We start from the raw sequence: 22,340 nt of genomic DNA on the forward strand, positions 1-22,340 counted from the left end.
AGGAAAGTGATCCTGCAGGTTCAGTGTAGACTGGTTCATGAGACAGGTTCCTGTTCGTCAAATCAGTAAAGTTTCTGTGAATCATATCACTGCTATAAATCTAATACTGTTAAAGGCTATGTTAAATATATATTTCACATGATACCCCATATATAATCGTAGTGTGTAAAAATGTGTAAAAGTAATGGGATTCACAGAAACGATATTGCGTTCTGAGTTCTGTCACTTCTTTTACACACGTTCTGTGTTCCCTATTATTTTAAATGAGTAAATTGAGATTGGTAATGATTTGGCTACAAGTTTTGATTTACACATCAGTGCATATCAACTGTGGTTTTTTGGTTCATTTTTTTCTCATAATTCATACATCATTAATATTTTTCTCACTGTACTCATGTATTCTCCTTTATAACAAGTTGACTAATTTATTGTTTATAAAAAAAGTTTTAATCTTTAACTGCACTTGCAGCAAGTATAGTATGTATTGTAACAGATATGTGTATTTTCACAGATTGTATTTAAGGATTCCCATCCTGTGCAGCTACAAAGCTGCCAGTGTACCTGTGTGGCAACCACACAGGTACACGCAACCATGTGGCAGCACTTCTTTACCAGACTGCACATTATTCCCAGCTGAAGATCACCTCTGTTCCCCCAACACACAGCTGCACGGAAATTGAACAGAAGTGGCATGAACCAAGAACCATGGTAACTAACTTTCTTAACATTGTACTTTTATTTTATTTATGGATATTTGTTTATGTTTATTGAGAACTTGTTTTTATTTAAATGCAGGTTGTTAAACCTGGTCTGGTGAATGACATGGTGATTCTTTCAGCCAGACCTTGGGAAAGGAGACTGGTAGAAGGAATCAGGTTGTTATTATTATCGAAATATATTTTTTGTAGTAATCTTATGATGTCCCTGGCAACATCATTCGAGACAGCTCACAAAATTGAGAACAGCACAAAATAGCCAAAGTTCCTGTGTAGAGTGGCACCAAACAAGGCGGTCCCGCGTTACCTCCACCAAATTCAGAGAGATCTGTCACACCAGGGGACAGACCTCTGCTGAAAATCTGGCGAAAAGGCTTCTGAGACCCAGCCATCAGACTGCAGTCATGAAGAGGGGGCTGGACATGAAACCTGCAGCAGTAGAAGAGTACTGCAGGGCAAGGGAGGTCAGTCAATATCCTTGTGGGTTCCTATCCCCCCTGATGCACCTTGGATGGGGCCATCACCTGATGGCATAGTGTATGATCCAAAGGGGCAGCCAGAGTTTGGCCTTGTTGAAATTAAATGCCCAACTGTTTGAAGTTATGTGGACTGCCCATACATGAAGATCAGTGAGGGCACACATACACTAAGGAAATCCCAGCCGTACTTTTGGTAGATCCAAGTGTTAATTTCTGGACTTGAATGGTGTGAAATTCTTGTCTACACACAGGAAGACATGTTCATTCAGAGGATTCCCAGAGATAAAGAAATCACTGCCACAAGCAAAGAAAAAATTGACTGTTTCTTTTTTGATTTTTACCTCTGTGCTCCCCCTGTGATAGAGAACTGCTCTGCACGCTGCATTATTCAGCTCAGTTTGTTACAGGGATAGTCAGTGGTAGTGTATATAATGTAATACTGTGTGTTTAAATGTTTATCTGTAATTTTCTGTCATGCACTAATATTTGTTGTTAAAGTGTACTGAAGTGGCAGATCACATTACATGGTTAAATTAATTTTAAGTTAAAACAAAAAAAGGTTAAAATGCAGTTGCAAGAGCAATACTTTCCTCATATTTTTGGATGTTTGATTAGGAAGAGAACTTAATTTAATTGTAATTATAACTATTCTAATTTATCTGTTAACTCCCTCTGCTCCATCTGTTTCGCTCTGCGGATGTCTCGTTTTTCTCTTTTATTGAGTGTTTTGACAGTGATTGTTGTTATTTGGAGTGCTTTAACTCGGTGTAATAAAGATAAATGATTAGCATTGGAATGTTGTGTCTTGTATTAACTACAGTAATTGTTATAGAAAGGTAAATGAGCAGAACTGACAGGTGGGTGACCAAAAAAATCTGAGTACCAGTTAAATTGAACAAAGTGAATGTATTTCAGTAAACCAATATTCAATAACTTAAACAGTATAAAACGGATTTTATAATTGCTATTTACAAGATTCACATTTTATCCTCAAGATAGTGTACAACTCATTTCATCATCATTGAACAAAGTGAAATGATTTCAATAAACCAATATCAAACAACTTTAACAATATAAAACAGATTTCATGTAGATATACAGATAATTGCTATTTACAGGACTAACATTTTGTCCTCAAGACAATACACATCCTCTGCTAGGCTTTTTTGGGGATGGAGGCGGTGGCATCTTCAATAAAGCTACTCGGGCTTCTTTGCCCATGTCTTTACAAGAGACGTTTTCATCGAGAGCTAAATCGACAACTTCAGGATCTGGAGCCGAAGCATAGTTGTGACCCCCGGGGATTGTTTCAGCCTCCTCATCCGGTGTGTCACCCTCTGCTGCCAGTCCGTCTCTGCTCTCCCAAACCCCCAGTCTTGGAATTGGGACAGAGAAATTGTTCCACTCAAAACAGCGCCGGAACCACTTCCTTCTTTAACACTCACCAACCTGTCTCGGACCCTGGCTCACGAACGTCCTTTTTTAAAATGCCGGCTACAAATGCGGGTATGGTGGCTAATGGCGAAGTTGTCCCTCCAGATAGCGACAATCTATTTTCACCCAGTTTCCGTATCGGAGGGAGACATATGACAACTAAGTACTTTGTTGTACTTACTGGAGGCTTGGCACAAAGACACAACAATGTTCAGCTATCATGCTGTCGATACGCTGAAACTTAAACTTCTTTTTCTGAGACAGCGTCGTCATTTGAGAAAAATCATATGAACAGTATGGATAGCAGAAGCAGAGCAGAAGTGAACAAGCTGGCAGAAATTTTACCGGAACTATACATCAGCACCACTGTGTGCTGGATCAGAATAAGGAGTAAAGTTAGGATGAAAATAGGAAATTTAACCTTATGGTCAAGACCTGCACCATTTTGATTTTTATATAAAATGACTTTGTGGAACTATAGCTATGAAAATAACAAGGCATCTTAGTTTTCTGTTGATAACAAATACTAAAAGTTATTAGACATTCAGATGAAAAAGAGTTTGCAAATATCAGACCCAGGAACATAGAACTGAATGGGTTTAGTTAAAGTAACAGTGTTGCTCATTGTCAACAAAATTATTTACCTGAGTAGCATTACTTAAGCTTGTCAAACTTTCAGGATAATGACCCGTTTTAAGAAAAAATAACTCAAAAAAATAAAGTAGGCCTAAATAAAACACTTTGGTAATTGCAAATCAACATTTCCCAGTTTTAAACATACTCCGTCATGTAGGATGTCCATCAAACCTCAGGTAGAAGGAGTCAGTACAGTACCATTAGCAAAAGCTTGTCCACCAACAAAATATGCCGTCCTCCCTTGTTCACATGCCTTCGCCATCAGTGGCCAGAGCTGCATCCTTCTCTCTCTTGATGGATTGAGATAAATCTTCAGCAAAGTACAAGGTTTTGTTTTGGAGGAAAGTGGATTTTTTTATTATTTTTTTGCTGATTTCCAAATTCTTCATCAGTTCCGTAACCTATGGAGGTCATAGGAGCACAGCTGATGCCTCAACAAGTCTCTTCCACCGTTCCCTATCCATTGCAGCTCTCCCCTCTTCCACTATGCTCAGCTGTAGCCATTCTCCGATGTTGTTTACCCAGGTTTTTCTCTGTCTCCCTCTCTTCCTAGTCCCTTCTACCAGGCCTTGCAGGATGTCCTTTGCAAGTGTCCTTTCCATTTGGCAAACGTGCCCAAACCAGTTTAATTTCCTTTTTTTTAACCATTGTCAGTAAACTATCATGGTGACCAATAGCTTCCTTAACTCCATTCAGCACTTAAATGTTGGTGGTGTGCGCTGTGTATGGGATTTGCAGCATTCTTCTATATGCTCTAAGTTCAAAGGCTTGTATTTTTTTCTCCATAGCTTTTGTTAGGGTCCAGGATTCTGCACCGTATAGAAGAGTTGCTATTATGATGGTGTGGAGCAGTTGCATTTTTGACTTCATTCCAAGGTTTTTATCTTTCCAGATCATGTTGAGCTTGGTCATTGCACTTGTTGCGATGGCGATTCTGCTCCTAATTTCTTTTTCTGATCTTCCGTCTTCGTTAATCACAGATCCCAGATATTTGAAAGATGTGACTTCCTCAAGTTTTTAGCTGCCAACAATATTTCCATGTTCTGCTGTTCAATCTCTTCAGTTTTCCTCCTCGGGTGATCTTTTGTTGTCATGATTTTGCTTTTTTGAGTACTGATCAACATACCCATGTCCTTAGCTGCCTTGTCTAGTCTTCTGGTTATTTCAGCTAGTTCTTCCATGTTGCTGGTGATTAGCTCTATGTCATCTGCAAAGCGAAGGTTGGTGATTTTTCTTCCACCGATTGTGAGAGTTGGTTCAAAACCCTCCATAGCGTTGGTGATAATCTCTTCAAGGAATACATTGAAAAAGCACAGTGACAGTAAACAACCTTATCTCACTCCTACTGTTTTAGTGACCCAGTCGCTGAGTGTGCTGTCCACTAGGACTGCACTTTTAGAATCTTTATAAAGAGCTTCGATAACTTGGACAAGGTGTTCATTGGTGTTATGTTTTCTCATGATTTTCCATAGAGCCCGTTGCCACACTCTTGTCGAAGGCTTTCTTAAAATCAATAAAGTTGTAATGGACTTCTCGTTGATGTTCTATAAATTTCTCACAAGGAACCCTCAAATTGAAGATTTGCTCGGTTGTGCTTCTTCCATACCTGAAACCAGCTTGTTCTTCAGCAAGAATCTCCTCAACTTTTGGTGTGATTCTCCTGAGAAAGCCTGAGCATTACCTTGCTTGCATGGCTGATTAGACTAATGGTTCTGTGGTTGCTGCATAATTTCAATTTTCTTTTCTTTGTAAGTGGAATCAGTTCCAAAGTAGTCCACTGCATGGGCCATTTCTTATTTTGTTGCAGATGCTAAGTAAGATGTCTATAACTTCGTCGCTGCCATTTTTTAATTAGTTCCGCTGGTATATTGTCTGCTCCTGATGCCTTGTCGTTTTTCGGATGTTTGATGGCTTCTTCAACTTCGCATCTTAAGATTTGATCTTCGTCTTCTGCACCTTTGTTCTTATCAACTATCAGTTGGTTGTATATTTCCTGATTTTCATTGAGCTCACAATTGTAAAGATCACTGCAGTATTCCGCCCACCTCTTTGCAATCGCTTTTTTGTCTGAGATCAGTTCTCCATTTGCGTCATTAATAGCATATGTCTTTACATTTTGTTCTGTAGTTAATTTCTTCACTGTTTGGAAAGCCATTTTAGTGTTGTTGTGCCTCAGGTTGTTATCAATACTTTGACATTCTTGTTCAATCCATTCCTCCTTATCTTCCTTCATCGCAGCTTTCACTTCTCTGTTACATTTTCTGTATTCCTCCTTGCATTCTTCAGAGCTGTGCTTCAGAGCCTTGGCTTCATATCTTCTGCCACATAGCTTCAATGTTCTATCTTGAATCCATTGATGTTTCTTGGACTTATTTTTACCTAGTATTTCTAGCGCAGTTTTTTTTTTCATTTCTTCCGAGAACTTTTTGTCACTTCTTCAACATTGTCCAAGTTCCAAAGAGCAGCAAAATGTCCTCCAATTCTGGCTTGGAATTCGTCTCTAGCTTTTGCATCTTTTAGTTTTTCAAGGTCATATTTGATTCTACCATTCTTTTCTCTTTTCTGCTTCTTCAGCTTTATGTTGATGGTCATCATCACCAAATCGTGGTTGCTTCCTATATCAGCTTCAGGAAATAATCTTGTTTTATTTCTTACAATGCTTGATTGAAATATTTTCGACATTCGTATGTAGTATTTCCAAACTGCATCCCAATAAATACGTGGGATGAATTGGAGAATAATCCCCCGAGGCTTGGACTCATCTTTATTGGTTGGCCGAGGTGATGCACTGAATCAGTGACATCAGGAAACTTGGCCTTGTGCTTGGGTAAGACGGACTGGCAGATCTATATCACCTCTCTGTGGACGTTTTGGTCCTTAGATTCAGCTACTCCGTAGAGTCACAGGTTCCATTGTTGTAAGTAGTTCTCAAGCTCAGTTAGACGTTGTTCCATCAGATTTGTGTTCTTTTCTGCTATGCAGACTCGTTCTTCGTGTGTAATTTTCCCTTTTACATCTCAAATCTCGGCACAGGCAAAGTCTACTGTTTTCTTTAGATCTTTGATCTTCATTGTGTTGTCTGATATCAACCTCTCTACGTTCTTTTACAGAGCATCAATTCTGGTGTTAAACATCACTGATGTTTTCTGCACAATGTCCATGCTGTCTACGTCTAAAGTGTATGGCAACTTGCTTTTCTTCGATGTCGGGGGTTTCGATGGTGTTATAGGCAAGGGAGGAAATTCCGCATCCACGATAGATAACACTGGTTGGTCTGTCATGCGGTAGTCGTGCATGTTGTTCATGACCAGATTATCCCAGCATCATTAAAACAAGTAGTAATTAAACTTATTCCAAAACCCAATAAAGATAAATTATATTTAGATAAATGGAGACCAATTAGTTTATTAAATAATGATGCCAAAGTATTTGCACTAATCTTTGCAAAAAGGCTGAAAAAAGGGCTATACAAGATAAATGATGAAGAACAACCTGGATTCATGCAGGGGGGACACATCAGCAATAATTTCAGATTAGTACTAGATTTGATTGATTATAGTTACCTTATCCCTGATGATGATTTTGTTTTATTTATTGATTTGTACAAAGCTTTCGATACGATCAAACATGCCTTTATTTTTTAAGTTATTCACTTTTTTGGTTTCAGCAATTTTTTTGTAAAAGCAATGCAGACTGGATGTAACAGCTCAGTGAAGCTATCTCATGGAACCTCTCAAAGATTTAACATCGGCCGAGGTATAAGATAAGGATGCCTATCTCCCCTTTTTTATTTTTGTTAGTAACATAAGTAATGACAATGCACATTAAGAAGAATAAATTTGGGGGCATTTCAGTGTTAGGGAAAGAATTAAAATTAAGTCAACTCACTGATGACAATACATTATTCTTAAATGATAAAAATGAGATCAAAAAAGCAGTGGCATGTATTGAAGAATTTAGTGTAGTCTCAGGTTTAAAATGAATATTAATAAATCAGTCTTATTTTCACTCAAGAAATGTGATATGACAAATATACATGAAATTCCAATTGAAGATATGGTAATATACCTAGGATTAAGGATTTGCAAAAATGAACAACAAAGGAGTAATTTGAATTTTAAACCAATTGTTGAAAAAAAATTAAGAATAAATTTAATCACTTGTTAGTTACAGACTTATCTTTATGTGGTCAGGTATTATTATCCAAAGCAGAAGTAATATCCAGATCTGTATATATTGCTTTGTCACTTGATGTTCCACAGAATGTTATTAAGGACTTAGACAATGACTTTTACAATTTCATTTGGAGGAATAAGGCTCATTATTTAAAAAAAGAAGTGCTTTGTAACACCAAAGACCGTGGAGGTCTGGAAGTTCTAGATTTTAGCTCTCTTAATAAATAATTTAAAATTAAAGAGCAGGGTAACCAAATTGACAGATTTGCTTCAAAATACTTTATAAATGTGGGAGATGTATTGCTGTTGACATGTTAAAATGTGTTGAACCATGTATAGAACTGATTTTCGGAGTTAGACTGTTTTTGGGTATTTTTCCCGTTTTTCTTTCTTGATTTTTTTGGCCGGCTTCCTTGGTGACGTCGCTGTCTTCCTTTCGGTGCCACGCCCCCAGAGTCTGAAACCAGTGGACGCTGCAGATTTTTACACATTTTTGAAGCTTTGTTTTATATACTTCGCAACATTTTTAATCATACAGAATTGGCTGGGTGGTTACTGATATGTTTTCCTGGGGTATGGGTATCCCCAAAACACAGATTTGAGCTCAGTTACCCGCCACTTTAAGTGGATTATTGAATACTTAAAAAACAAGGATAGTATTTGGAATATTTTCCCTAATTACCTGTTTGATCCAGTTGGTGGTATCAAATTCCTACTAAAATGTGACTTTTCTGTTGATAAAATCCCTATGAAGTTGGCAAAATTTCATCGGCAAGCACTGACAGCTTGGTTATTAGCTTACAAACATAACTTTTTGCCCCCTTGGTACTTCATATGGAACAATAAAGACATCCGATATAAGAATAGGACTATTTTCTATCACACGTGGTTTAATAATGAAATACTGACAGTTGGCCAATTACTTAATCAAAATAGTTATTTATTATCTTATAAAGAATTTCTTGATAAATTCAAAATATCTATAAAACCCAAGGAGCATGCTATTGTTTTCGATGGTATACCAGAAAGTTACAAAACTCTGGTGCTGTAGACCTACCTTTTCATTTTGAAGATTGTGTGGAAAACATTTATATTGGTAAAACCAATATATTGAAAGAGAAGTGCTCTAACAAAAATATTAGGAATACACTTAGTGGTGTCACTGTTCCATCATCTAGATGTTTTTGGTTCTCATTAGTTAATGATCTATGCGATGGAAGAAAGCATGAAAAATTTGCGATAAATACTGTATCAATAACAAGTTTAAGGACCTGTCTTTCAAGATATTGCATAGAATTTATCCAGTAACGCTTGTGTTACAAAGATTCAAACTTGATATTGATTATAAGTGTGATTTTTGTGGATGAGAAAAAGGGAGTATTACCCATCTATTCTTCCAATGTATATATACAAGAATGTTCTGGATTGATGTAGCCAACTTAATAAAAAGGAGACTTAAGATGAATATTGAAATAGATATATTTGATGTAATGCAATATTTTAGTAAAAAGATTGGAAATAACATGCTGTACATCATACAACTAGTTGCTATTTTTGGAAATTTCCATATTCATAAGAAAAAAATGGTCAGAAACCAAGCCAAATTTCCTGCACTTTATTAATGAATTTAAACAATATAGCACCATTTTATTTAATGTTAAAACAAAAAGGTTATTAAGACTTTGAAGTTACTAAGCAAATTAATATGCTGCATAGCTTAAGCCTGTTTTATCAGAAAAGTATATAAACCGAAAGATAGTAATAATGTGAGGTCACTAACACATCAACACAGAACACACAATACTGCTCTAAGATGTGTTGTGAAATATAAGGCATAATAGCTATGTTCCACTTTATTTTATAAAGTTTAAGTTGAACAGCTCCTGAAAACGTGTGCTCACGTCGCCATCTTGACTTGCCCTGCTATTGAAATAAATTCCTGAAGACCTCTCTGCGGTTTTTCTCATAGATGGCCAAGGCGACTGGTTTTGTTTCCAGTTCGCAACCTCTACTGCCTCTACTCTGTTTATTACAGCCATGCATAATGAAGCCTATACTGCCAACGTCTTACAAAACTATGATTTGCATAGCCTGGTTTATTCGCTCTAAACCAGTTGATTTTCCTTTTTTGCGACATTTCAGAGACTGTAGAGTCTCATAATTTATTGCCTTTCTAATGTACTTGTGAGTTTTGCCTGATTTGTTATGGACCTAACATGACTAAGTTTTATCCATGTTCGGAAATGCTATACTCAAAACTGCATGCGTTTGTTTCATTTGCTGGCTTGCATGTTGGATTTTGAATGCTTAAAGGGGCCAGAGGAGCAATTTTCACTGTTTGGGGAAGTCTCTCCAGACATGCTCCGTGTCACCTTTTGCCAGGATGAAGAGGTTGCTGCACGTCGTGTCACTCGTAAGAACTATGACTGTCCTGTTCCCATGGAGATGGACCCACTCTTTGACATGGATGTTTTGATGTCTGAGATTTCAGACACTTTGTTCTCTACGTTGGCCTCACACCATCCCATAGCCTGGCCCAACCCAAGAGAGATCGGTGAGAGTTGTCAGCTGTCCTACTCATGGATTTATTTCTAGAACAATTTCTAATCAAATATGAAATATTTTGTTATTCACCTAATTCTTATTACTTCCATATAAATCAGTGTACTATCTGCTGTTGCCAGGTCCACCACTGAATTCCTCCTTTTGTTTTTATTTGCTTTTGAGCTGGTTTTGCTGAAATAGCTTACAAGCAAATAAAGGCACCTAAGAGGGCTGGATCCAGGATGTAAATCTGCATCAACATTTTCAGCATGTTTTCCCCCTTGCATTCCTTGACCATACCTCTTTACTCATCACAGCTCACGCGGGGAACGCAGACATGATCCAGCCGGGACTGATTCCCTTACAGCCCAACCTGGACTTCATGGATTCATTTGACCCACTACAAGGTAGCATTAAAACTAAAGAATAGCTACAGTTATATTACACATGGACACTAATGGCACACTCTTTCACAAGAACCAACAGCACAATGTAACCTTCATGGTCTAGTAACTCTGCTACAGTAGACGGCATAACCTAACATTAAAAAGTAACGTATTTTTACTAACAAGTAGCTAACACCGGGACCTCTTGTTCCAGACTTATTTCACAGCCTCCGTCAGCCCGTCCTCCCCTCTGTTTCCCCCACCGCATCACCTGTCACCCCTCTACCCAGCAGCAGCTGTCAGTCACAGGTAAATGCCAAAACAAAGCTTGGCCCCTAACACACAACTCACCCACAGAGTTTGCACTAATAGTGGTATTTGTACCTAGACATGACTCAAATAGGATTGCATTTTGCCAGGTTAGAATTCCCAAGGTGTTGTTGAACAATCTTTATGTGCCTGTATTAAACAATCCAAAAACACATGTAATAAACTGGTGTCCGGATAGCGTGGTGGTCTATTCCGTTGCCTACCAACATGGGGCTGGCCGGTTCAAATCCCTGTGTGACCTCCGGCTTGGGAGGGTGTCCCTACAGACACAATTGGCCGCGTCTGCGGGTGGGAAGCCGGATGTGGGTATGTGTCCTGGTAGCTGCACTAGCGCCTCCTCTGGTCGGTCGGTCGGTCGGGGTGCCTGTTCGGGGGTGGAACTGGGGGAAATAGCGTGATCATCCCACACGCTGCATTCCCCTGGTAAAACTCCTCACTGTCAGGTGAAAAGAAGCGGCTGGCGACTCCACATGTATCGGAGGAGGCATGTGGTAGTCTGCAGCCCTCTCCAGATTGGCAGAAGGGGTGGAGCAGTGACCGGGACAGCTCGGGAGACTGGAATAATTGGCCGGATACAATTGGCAGGAAAAGGGGGGGGAGGGTCCAAAAAAATGTAACAAACAACATGATCGTGAACAATTTTTTTACTATTTAAAATTACCCTGATATCTTCTCTGAATTCTCTTCATTAAACACTTATCCCAGGGGAAATTTTGCCTTTAAAAGATCGGTTTCCTTCAACTCGGTTGAAAATATAAATTAAACTGCAGCATCAGTATTTAGCAGACAAACAAAAGTATGTAAATAAGTAAATGAAGACCAATTGTATACATCATCATCATGTAAATAAGCTATGAAAAGGGTTTCAGCATGTCCCTATAGATGTGAAGCCAAATGAGTCATGAGTTTATTTTTCTTAATTGGATGACATAGATAAAAGACAAAGTCCATAGACTATGTCCTTTGACATTCTTTTGTCTATAGACTTTGATAATTTTTACCTGCAAAAATCATCAATCACCATTTAAATCAAACTCTGTCCTTTGCTTAGCTGCCTTTATACCTACTATATATCACAGAGTAAGATTAACTGGATTTTTTCTTCTTTTTTTGTAATCCCCCTGCTAGGCTCAGTTATTGTCCTCCTTGCAACTCTCAGCTGATCACATCAATCCCCCTGGCCCCTTGTCCATCACCTCTTCTATGGCCAATCAAGCCAGAGGAGCAGGTGCGGCTGATGCTGCCTATGTGCAAGATTACATGCCTCTCTTCCATGGGCAAGTGACATCCAGTCCTCAAGCAGGAGTCTCTTCAGTCTCTCAGCCCTTAGCCCATGCCCAGCTGGCACACTGCCTCCCAGGTCAGGATATAACCACAGCAGCAGCACTGGTTCCTCCGCCACAGGACAATGCCTCAGCACAAGATGGGCTAGGAGCTTCATCTGTGATTACACACACAGCTTCCTCAACTGTCACTCTCAGTGATGCCGTCACTACCCTCAGCCACGGCTCAGAGTACAGCTCCCTCTCTGCACAAGCTCCGCCTCTACCTCCATCACCCCATCTTCAGTCCCTAGCACCATCGTCCAGTAACCCCGTCCAACATCCTCAGGCTTTTGCCCTGCCTCGACCCATTCAGCCCTGCAGTGCCAACAAAAACCGGCCCATGCAAAGGATTGCTCCTGCTAATCCCATTCCCTCCCCTCATCTCATCCTCACAGGTCTGTGATTTATCTCCAGATCATGATATTTATTCTCTATTATAAGCAACAATGAATCTTTGTCTGTTGCTTAGATAATCAAATACTTGATGACTAACCAGATGTTAAGATACACATATTGTTTGTTGAAGGCCTCATTAAAACAAACATTTTGGACTGGGAAACAGCCTGTTGTTAGATAGTGTGATAGCATATGAAACTGAAACCATAAAAAAAAACAAGATAGCGCTCAAACCTCTTCATATTCTGTTCTCGGTACCAAACAGCAAAGAAAACTCTGTACATATCAGTAAAGTAAGACTTAGCTAATGGACTTTCCTGTCAATTTTTTTTCTCCTTTTTTCTCAGGCCCATTCCCAGGTCATCCCAATGCAGTGATTGTTACACCAACACCTCTGAAAGCAGACGTGGTCCCCAATACAGGAGTGGTCATTGCCCCTTCTAATCTTGGAGGGGTATGCTCTCAGCAGCGGCAAAGCACAAAGCTGTCCTCACTGTTTTGCAGTTTATTTTCCACTCTATAAATCATGGTTGTGTATAGGTATATTCTTGAAGGGTGGACATTCCTGGCAGAAATTGATCCCTTCACAAGATTTAGATGGCACCATATTCATGGTGCTAGGGCTTTAGCATATACTGAGTCTACAGGCCCATATAAAAGGTTTGTTTTGTTCAACTGTTTACAGATAATAATATCAAGTGGTGCTAATAATTTATAGCTTTGAAGTACATCTAAAACCTATGTCCAATTTTCACAAACTGAGTTTGTTGAGAGTTTATGCCTGATATTAGCCTTGAGTGATTAGATAAATATATCGGCAATAAGCGATTGGCTGAGTCCAAATTTTTTTTGACTTTTTTTTTTCTTTTTTTTTTGCTCGAGTTTGGTCCTTTTATTTTGCTAATTCAATGGTGTGCCTCCTCAAGAATTCAATTCAGTAAATAACCTATAATGCACAATTCAATGTGTGCAAATAGGAAATGACAGTTGGAGTTTGGCCATATGCATGTTCTGTAACCCTATAATTTACAGGCTGTAAATTACATAATAATGAGTAGAAATTGTTAAGAAATTAGGTAGTAATGTGAAGAAACGACCCACCTGTCTTATCTGTATGTGGGCTATACTACTAACTATGACAATTAATTCCCATATAATTACTGACCAAACCTCTTTATTGAGCTTTAGTTTTACTCTATAATTACCCAATACTTGCCAGTAATACTACTACTATAACTTGTCATTATGTTGATTTTACTGAATTTACTGTTATTTCTTATTTCAAATTTCTTCACATTACTGTGTAATTTCTTAGCAATTTCTTCACAATTACTACATAATTACCGGCCTCTAAATTATAGGGTTACCACACGTTCTTGTTGCACTGATTTCTGAGGACTCTTTCACCAAACAGGACAGTGACTAAATGACAATTAAGCCGCCTTTAGTGGTTGCTGTCTGATCGATTGGTGCTGAAAAGCAACTTCAATTCAAAAATCATATTTGAGAACTAGACCAAAAACTGTGTGTGCAGTTGTGCAAATACGCATCATGACATACACATAGTTATGTTACCCCCGCCTGTTTGTTCATTTGGAGGCTGCAAGTGGAGGCCTTTTTAGTCTGATGCTATCGGACTTACTTTTTTTTCCCAAATCATGTTGGACAGCTGTTCAGCCTGTCTTTTTTTTTTCCTTTTTTTCCCCCTCCCAATTGTACTTGGCCAACTACCCCACTCTTCCGAGCCATCCCGGTCGCTGCTCCCACCCCCCTCTGCCAATCCAGGGAGGGCTGCAGACTACCACAGGCTTCCTCTGATATACAGTGGTGCTTGAAAGTTTGTGAACCCTTTAGAATGTTCTATATTTCTGCATAAATATGACCTAAAACATCATCAGATTTTCACACATGTCCTAAAAGTAGATAAAGAGAACAACTGAGACAGAAATATCATACTTGGTCATTTATATATAGAGGAAAATGATCCAATATTACATATCTGTACATGGCAAAAGTATGAGAACATTTGCTTTCAGTATCTGGTGTGACCCCCCCCCCCCAGCAATAACTGCAACTAAACGTTTCTGGTAACTGTTCATCAATCCTGCACATTGGCTTGGAGGAAATTTAGCCCATTCCTCCGTACAGAACAGCTTCAACTCTGGGATGTCGGTGGGCTTCCTCACATGAACTGCTCGCTTCAGGTCCTTCCACAACATTTCGATTGGATTAAGGTCAGAACTTTGACTTGGCCATTCCAAAACATTCACTTTATTCTTCTTTAACCATTCTTTGGTTGAACGACTTGTGTGCATAGGGTCGTTGTCGTGTTGCATGACCCATGTTCTCTTGAGATTCAGTTCACGGACAGATGTCCTGACATTTTCCTTAAGAATTCGCTAGTATAATTCACAATTCATTGTTCCATCAATGATGGCAAGCCGTCCTGGCCCAGATGCAGCAAAACAGGCCCAAACCATGATACTACCACCACCATGTTTTACAGATGGGATAAGGTTCTTATGCTGGAATGCAGTGTTTTCCTTCCTCCAAACATAACACTTCTCATTTAAACCAGAAAGTTCTATTTTGGTCTCATCCGTCCACAGAACATTTTTCCAATAGCCTTCTGGCTTGTTCACATGATCTTTAGCAAACTGCAGATGGGCAGCAATGTTCTTTTCGGAGAGCAGTGGCTTTCTCCTTGCAACCCTGACATGCACACCATTGTTGTTCAGTATTCTCCTGGTGGTGGACTCATGAACATTAACATTAGCCAATGGGAGAGAGGCCTTTAGTTGCTTAGAAGTTACCCTGGGTTCCTTTGTAACCTGGCTGGCTATTACACACCTTGCTCTTGGAGTGATCTTTTGATGGTTGACCACTCCTGGGGAGGGTAACAATGGTCTTGAATTTCCTCCATTTGTACACAATCTGTCTGACTGTGGATTAGTGGAGTCCAAACTCTTTAAAGATGGTTTTGTAACCTTTTCCAGCCTGATGAGCATCAGCAACACTTTTTCTGAGGTCCTCAGAAATCTCCTTTGTTCTTGCCATGATACACTTCCACAAACATGTGCTGTGAAGATCAGACTTTGATAGGTCCCTGTTCTTTAAATAAAACAGGGCACCCACTCAGCCCTGATTGCCATCCCATTGATTGAAAACACCTGACTCTAATTTCACCTTCAAATGAACTGCTAATCGAAAAGGTGCACATACTTTTGCCACTCACATATATGTAATATTGGATCATTTTCCTCAATAAATAAATGACCAAGTATAATATTTTTGTCTCATTTGTTTAACTGGGCTCTCTTTATCTACTTTTAGGACTTGTGTGAAATCTGATGATGTTTTAGGTCTTATTTATGCAGAAATATGGAAAATTCTAAAGGGTTCACAAACTTTCAAGCACCACTGTATGTGGAGTCGCTAGCCGCTTCTTTACACTTAACAGTGAGGACTTTCGCCAGGGAGACTTAACACATGGGAGGATCATGCTATTCCCCCAAGCCCCGCCCCCAGAACAGACCGATCAGAGGAGGCACTAGTGCAGCGACCAGGACACATACCCACATCCAGCTTCCCACCCGCAGGCACAGCCAATTGTGTCTGTAGGGACCCCCGACCAAGCCAGAGGTAATACGGGGATTCGAACCGGAGATCCCCGTGTTGGTAGGCAGTGGAGTAGACCGCCATGCCCCCCGGATGCCCAACCTGTCTTTACAGCTTATTGTTTAGCAAAGATCTCAAGGTGATTTATTTTGTTTAATTGAAAAAGAGTAGCTTAAAGACTCTAATGTTTCAGTAACATTAGATTTTCACATTAACGCTTGTGGAAATTGGTAGTGTTAGAATCTTTTGCCAGCACTACTCATTTGCAAAGATGGCAAATTACTTAAGGTCCTTCAGCTTGCCAGTTGTGTCAGGTTTAAAACCAAAATAATCCCAAATAGGAGATTTTGTATTCTTTTTTGCAACGAGCTCTTGTGTGATTGCATTTGCTGAAAATGGCCAATGCATGCACGGGGGGGTGATATCGGCAGTCACTGATTGTTGGGCTGACAATTGTCGTTTGGAAAAATTTTACATATCGCCCAACCCTGCCTGATACCAGACAGAATTTTCAACTCCTTACAATCCAGTCAACTCAGTGGAGTGGGTGGATTCAAAGGTCTGGACCCAGGCAAGAGAGTTTAGGCACTTCAGCGTGAAGAAGGGTCATAATCTGATGAAACATCAGCAAAGCCAAGATGGAGTGAGTTGACTGTACCTTGATTATTATTTTTTTCTCTTTACTTCTTTCTTCTAATCTCTCCCAGCCCCCTGGATTTCATATCATGCCTCAGACACACAAATCTCCCCAGCCAATTGTTCCTAAAGAAGAGGCCTACTCTTCTCGCAAGAACCAGAAACCCTCAGCTAGCGTGGGTGAGACATTCTCAAAGTATTTTTCCAGTTCATTCTAAACACTTGCTCAATCAAGGAGGTGGAACAGTATCCATCTTGAAAATGCTGGTTATTGCTCTTAACGTTTGTTGTGTGTGTGGTCTTTTTTTAATATGTGGTTTGTGCTTCTCTATTTCAGTGCGCAGTCGGCAAAGTTCAGGTCAAGGATCACCTTGTGGGTCAGATCAAGTGCCTAGTCCCCAGTCACCTCTCAGCAGCACAGCCCTCGCAAAGAACGAGTCTAACCAGGTGAGTTTGTGTGTTTTCATTCGTGCATGAATCCCTCATTCCTTAGAAATTCCTTGAAAGGTGTAAATGTAAATAAACTAACAAATTTAAGGAAAGTGAATAGTGAAAGCTTTGAAAGTGCTAGCAGTCCATTATGGTACTCTTTTAGTAATTATTGCTCAGGCAGCAGTACGCAGTTTGCATAATATAATAAAATGCATCTTGTACATTAGAACAAATAGTATGATAATGTTGTCAAATAAATCGATTTTCCATTAGATATTGACTCTGAATTTTCCTAATTACACTAATCCCCAGTGTGTCACAAACTGGTGCTAGTCAGGCAAGCTGGTCAAATGACTTTTTCAGACTACCGCGTAATCATCTAACTGGTTCTATTGAAAAACGATTACTTCAACTTGGAGTACTGACACCAATCTCCTGAATTTGTCTTTCTCATAATATCCATATCACAAAAATCTGAAATTGAAACCTGATCCCAATCTTTCATTTATCTTGGTGGCAAAAAATAACATTTTAAAATTTTGCACTCAGTTTTCTAAATTTCCAATATATTTTTCCTGTATTCTAATCAAAGGAATATTGCTCTGATAGCCATTACCTGGACCCATACCAGTTCTAGTTCTCTTTTTTTAAGTTGTCCTCCGTAAGGAGTGACTCATTTGTATAAAGCAGCTATATGTTCTCCTGTACCATGTGACAGAACCGAAGGGTGACCCACATATCTGCTGAGCAGAAGAGACGCTTTAATATCAACATTGGCTTTAAAACGCTGTGCAGCCTGGTTCCAACCCTCAAGTCCCAGTCAAATGTAAGGTGTAAATTGTGTTTGTTGATTCGTTCATTCGTAAAGTAACAATGTCATTTTATTTGTTTTCAAAATATCAAGAGTGGGTTGTTTTTGAATATATGGAGGTCGCCAAGCTGATATTCACAATTCATTAAAAAAAAAAATCCACACAGATTTTGGAAATAGATGTGGCTGCTGTATTTCTTTGCCTTTATTTCGACTTTTTAGATTTGTTAATCAGTGGTACAAATTCCATGAAGTTGTAGCAAAAGGAACAAATTTCACTTTGCTAGCCTGTTACTTACATGGCCAACTGTACCTGCAATGCTCTACACTCTGCTCATTCTTCCATGTTTATTTACCATGTGCATTCAGATCAGTAATGCAGCCACATTGCAGAAGACAGTTGAGCACATTGGGAAGCTTCAGCTGGAAAGACAGCAGATACAAGAGGAGACCAGACGATTACGAGAGGAGATTGAGGAGCTCAACACCTCCATAAAGTACTTACCCTTATCTTCTGTCTCCTGTCTCCCTTCTGACGCACATGAGCTGCACCAACATATGTAATACCCTCCTTCTCCATTCTCTCTCGTTTTCTGTCTTCTGCCTTTGTCTTACTGCAGCTTATGTCAGGAACAGCTTCCAGCCACAGGAGTGCCCATTACACGTCATCGCTTCGACCACTTGCGAGAGAAGTTCGATGAGTATGTGATGAGCCGCACTCTTCAAAATTGGAAGTTTTGGATTGTATCCTTCCTATGCACACGCTCTTGTACAATTGAATGCCACATATTTATGTTATAGGTTAGTGTAAGATTACATCTGGCTCTAATGTGTAGTACTGATTTTTCTTGGTGCACTTGAGAACCTGTTTTGATCCACTACTACATTAGATCCTCTTGCATCTTGTGTGCCTTTGAATGTAAAAGTTGCGATATTGCAATATTTGAGAGTTCATAAAGCACACAGATGTACACAGTACAGTAAGTAGCCTGTGTCACTTCTAAAATATTTGGTCCTATCTTGCTGTGGGATAACCTATCCCCAAAGCGCTTACCACAGCGCATTTCAATCGTGCAGGCAGTTGCCTTTAACACTGAGGGGCACCCACCTTTTTTGACCATTGGCCACACTGCCTGGTAGATTTCTAAATTTCACAGCCACTTTCCCAATTTTACCAGAAAAACTGGAATTTGGACCAGAGAAGAGCTTAGTCGGTTATCTGCCAGTGTAACTATGAGTAAACAAACACCTGCTCAGACAAAATTAACGAGCATTTTGTTAGTATCCAGTGTTAATTGACACCCTAAGAGGTCTATAAAATGGCATTATTTTCATATCTAAATATGGGATCCATTCCATTCACATTTCACCTCAATGGAACACTGCACAAGAACACAAAAGAATGCCTGCTGTGTCGAACACTGTTATGTTAATTTTTAGCTTTTGATTATGCCATAGTTGTGCATGTCTTAATCTGTTGAGATGGATGCTGGTGGATTTTGAATTAGAAACCAGAGTTAAACTGCTAGCATTATCTAATTAAAAGTCACAATTTCTATATTTTCATATCATAACTGTCCTTTACCAACTCTTGCCTCTGCTGCTGTCCTACTACCAACATTGTGTATTATCATGACAGTATCAGTTGCTGATATTAGATTTCTTTTTAAAGATGAAAAAAGAACCATTGAGCGGGGTGAAAACTGTTTTGTATCTTAAAATGCATAGCAATGGAGCTTTTTTGCAGCCCAGAGTTAAAGGATCAATCAGGTCCAGTTTTGACAAAAAAGATATTTGTCAGAGAAGGACGATGCAACATCTGGATCATGGCTGTTTTTAGAAAAAAATATATAAGGAAATTTTTTTAACAAATAAATCCAACAAATACACCCTGAACAGGCCACCAGACCTTCACAGGGCCAACACACACATACACATTCACACCTAAGGACAATTTAGTACAGCCAATTCACCTGACCTACATGTCTTTGGACTGTGGGAGGAAACTGAAGCACCCAGAGGAAACCCACACAGACACGGGGAGAACATGCAAACCTCCACACAGAGGACGACCCAGGATGACCCCCAAGTTTGGACTGCCCCGGGGCTCGAACACAGGACCTTCTTGCTGTGAGGCAACTGCGCTAACCACTGCACCACTGTGCCACTGGTCCAGGGAATGTATTTTTCTTTATTTCCCCCTTTTTTTCCTCCCCAATTGTACCCGGCCAATTACCCTATTTTCTGAGCCGTCTTGGTCACTGCTCCACCCCCTCTGCTCATCTGGGGAGGGCTGCAGACTACCACATGTCTCCTCCAATACATGTTGAGTTGCCAGCCACTTCTTTTCACCTGACAGTGAAGAGTTTCACCAGGGGACGTAGCACTCAGGAGGATCACGCCACCCCCACCCCCCAAACAGGCGCCCCAACTGACCAGAGAAGGCGCTAGGACACATACCCACATCCGGCTTCCCACCCACAGACACGGTCAATTGTGTCTATAGGGATGCCCCACCAAGCCGGCGGTAACATGGGGATTTGAAACGGCGAGCCCTGTGTTGGCAGACAATGGAATAGACCGCCACACCATCCAGACGCCCGAGAGTGTATTTTTCAGAGATTACATATATGGTGCATGCAATAAAATTCTTTGACCATGGGACTGGACACCATGTTCCAGTTTTAAGTCAGATTAATAGAAATACATTTAATTTGAAACATCAAGGGGAGAAAAAATTGGTGACAAGAATGGCCGCAAGTCATAAATACTGGGATGGCATCCAGCTGTGACCTGTGCCCCCATTCATAGGGTTAACAGTTGTGTCACGAATCAGGAACACTCTATTTGTCATTTAATTTCAATATCGTTTCCCCCAGCCCACAGCAGTGCAACACAAAGACAACAACACATAGCCAAAAACTACAAGAACACACATATCCAAACTAACACATATGTGTATATCCAAACTAACACACATATCCGGAAGGACATCCGATGTAAAAAAAAAAAAACCCTTTTTCTCCCCAGTTCTATCCAGCCAATTACCCCACTCCTCCGAGCCTTCCCAGCCACTGCTCCACCCCCTCTGCCAATCCGAGGAGGGCTGCAGACTACCACATAACTCCTCCGATACATGTGGAGTTGCCAGCTACTTCTTTTCACCTGACAGTGAAGAGTTTCGCCAGGGGGACGTAGCGCGTGGGAGGATCACGCTATTCCCCTCAGTTCACCCCCCACCCCACCCCACCCCACCCCCACCCCCCGAACAGGTGCCCCGACCGACCAGAGGAGCCGCTAGTGCAGTGACCAGGACACATACCCATATCCGGTTTCCCACCTACAGATACAGCCATTGTGTCTGTAGCGATGCCCAACCAAGCCGGAGATAACACGGGGACTCAAACCGGGATCCCCGTATTTGTAGACAATGGAATAGACTGCTACGCTACCCGGACGCCTCAGATGTAAAACATTTTCAAATCAGTATGCGGCTTGACAAGATCATACCGGATCGGTCGAGGCCTGGGTTAACAACAACCGCCTTTGGTGCTGTGCCCTCACATGGTACTGATGAAAACTATAAAATCTGCTGTGGCGACCCCTGAAAAAATATGGAACAAGCCAAAAGAAGAAGGGGAGAACAAAATTGAAATAATAGAAAGGCAATACCAGCCTTCCCTCCTGCAGTGCATGTTAAAAACTGTGGTTAAATTTGTTAAAAGATTGCGGTCAACCAAAACACAGCCACTTGTTAAGAAAAGGTATATTGTGGATAAATAGAGTGATTAGCATATTTAAAGAATCCAAATTGTTTTGACCCTTGACCACCCACTGTAGTTCAGCATCATTATCAAACCTCTGTTTGAATCATTCAATGGGATTGTGTCCACAACAAGCAAAGCAGAGCTCTGTCAGACCACGTTGCAGTGGCTTGACCATCACTGCTCGCTTCCGATGCTCCGACCTAGTAAGTAGAAAACTGTCTCTCATATACATACACTCATACAAAGACACTTTGTTTCCACCTAAATTGCTAACCGTTTTTTTTCTTTTTTTTTGTAAGGCCATGCACCCAAAAATTAGGTACTGATATTGTTCAGACGTTTTAGAAAATTAAACACCTACATATAATGAGTGGAGGAATGTACACACAGGTGGACTATATCTTGTGCAAGGGGGGCGATTTGAAAGGGATTGGAGACTGCAAAGTGCTGACAGGGGACAACATAGCTAGGCAGCATCGGCTGGTGGTCTGTAGGATGACTTTGAAGATCAAGAAGAGGAAGAGTGAAGGCAGAGCCAAGGATCAATTGGTGGAAGTTGAAGAAGGAAGACGATTGTGTGGAGTTCAGGGAGGAGTTAAGACAGACGCTGGGTGGCAATAACGAGTTGCCGGATGGCTGGGAAAGTACTGCAGAT

General features: G+C 40.3%; 1 protein-coding gene across 1 annotated transcript in view; it reads left to right on the top strand.

Annotated features, from left to right (window-relative positions):
- mlxip (MLX interacting protein) overlaps window positions 1-22,340 on the top strand; it is a 38,315-nt gene that overhangs the window by 10,893 nt on the left and 5,082 nt on the right. Inside the window, exons 6-16 of the mRNA XM_056282542.1 lie at window positions 9,754-9,994; window positions 10,302-10,391; window positions 10,585-10,679; window positions 11,829-12,420; window positions 12,769-12,875; window positions 16,747-16,855; window positions 17,013-17,122; window positions 17,826-17,933; window positions 18,288-18,415; window positions 18,539-18,662; window positions 21,759-21,888. Of these exons, the coding sequence (XP_056138517.1) occupies window positions 9,754-9,994; window positions 10,302-10,391; window positions 10,585-10,679; window positions 11,829-12,420; window positions 12,769-12,875; window positions 16,747-16,855; window positions 17,013-17,122; window positions 17,826-17,933; window positions 18,288-18,415; window positions 18,539-18,662; window positions 21,759-21,888 (1,834 nt within the window). The remainder of the gene's footprint in view (window positions 1-9,753; window positions 9,995-10,301; window positions 10,392-10,584; window positions 10,680-11,828; window positions 12,421-12,768; window positions 12,876-16,746; window positions 16,856-17,012; window positions 17,123-17,825; window positions 17,934-18,287; window positions 18,416-18,538; window positions 18,663-21,758; window positions 21,889-22,340) is intronic.

This window comes from Lampris incognitus, chromosome 1 (assembly GCF_029633865.1).
Source record: "Lampris incognitus isolate fLamInc1 chromosome 1, fLamInc1.hap2, whole genome shotgun sequence".
Taxonomy (NCBI): domain Eukaryota; kingdom Metazoa; phylum Chordata; class Actinopteri; order Lampriformes; family Lampridae; genus Lampris; species Lampris incognitus.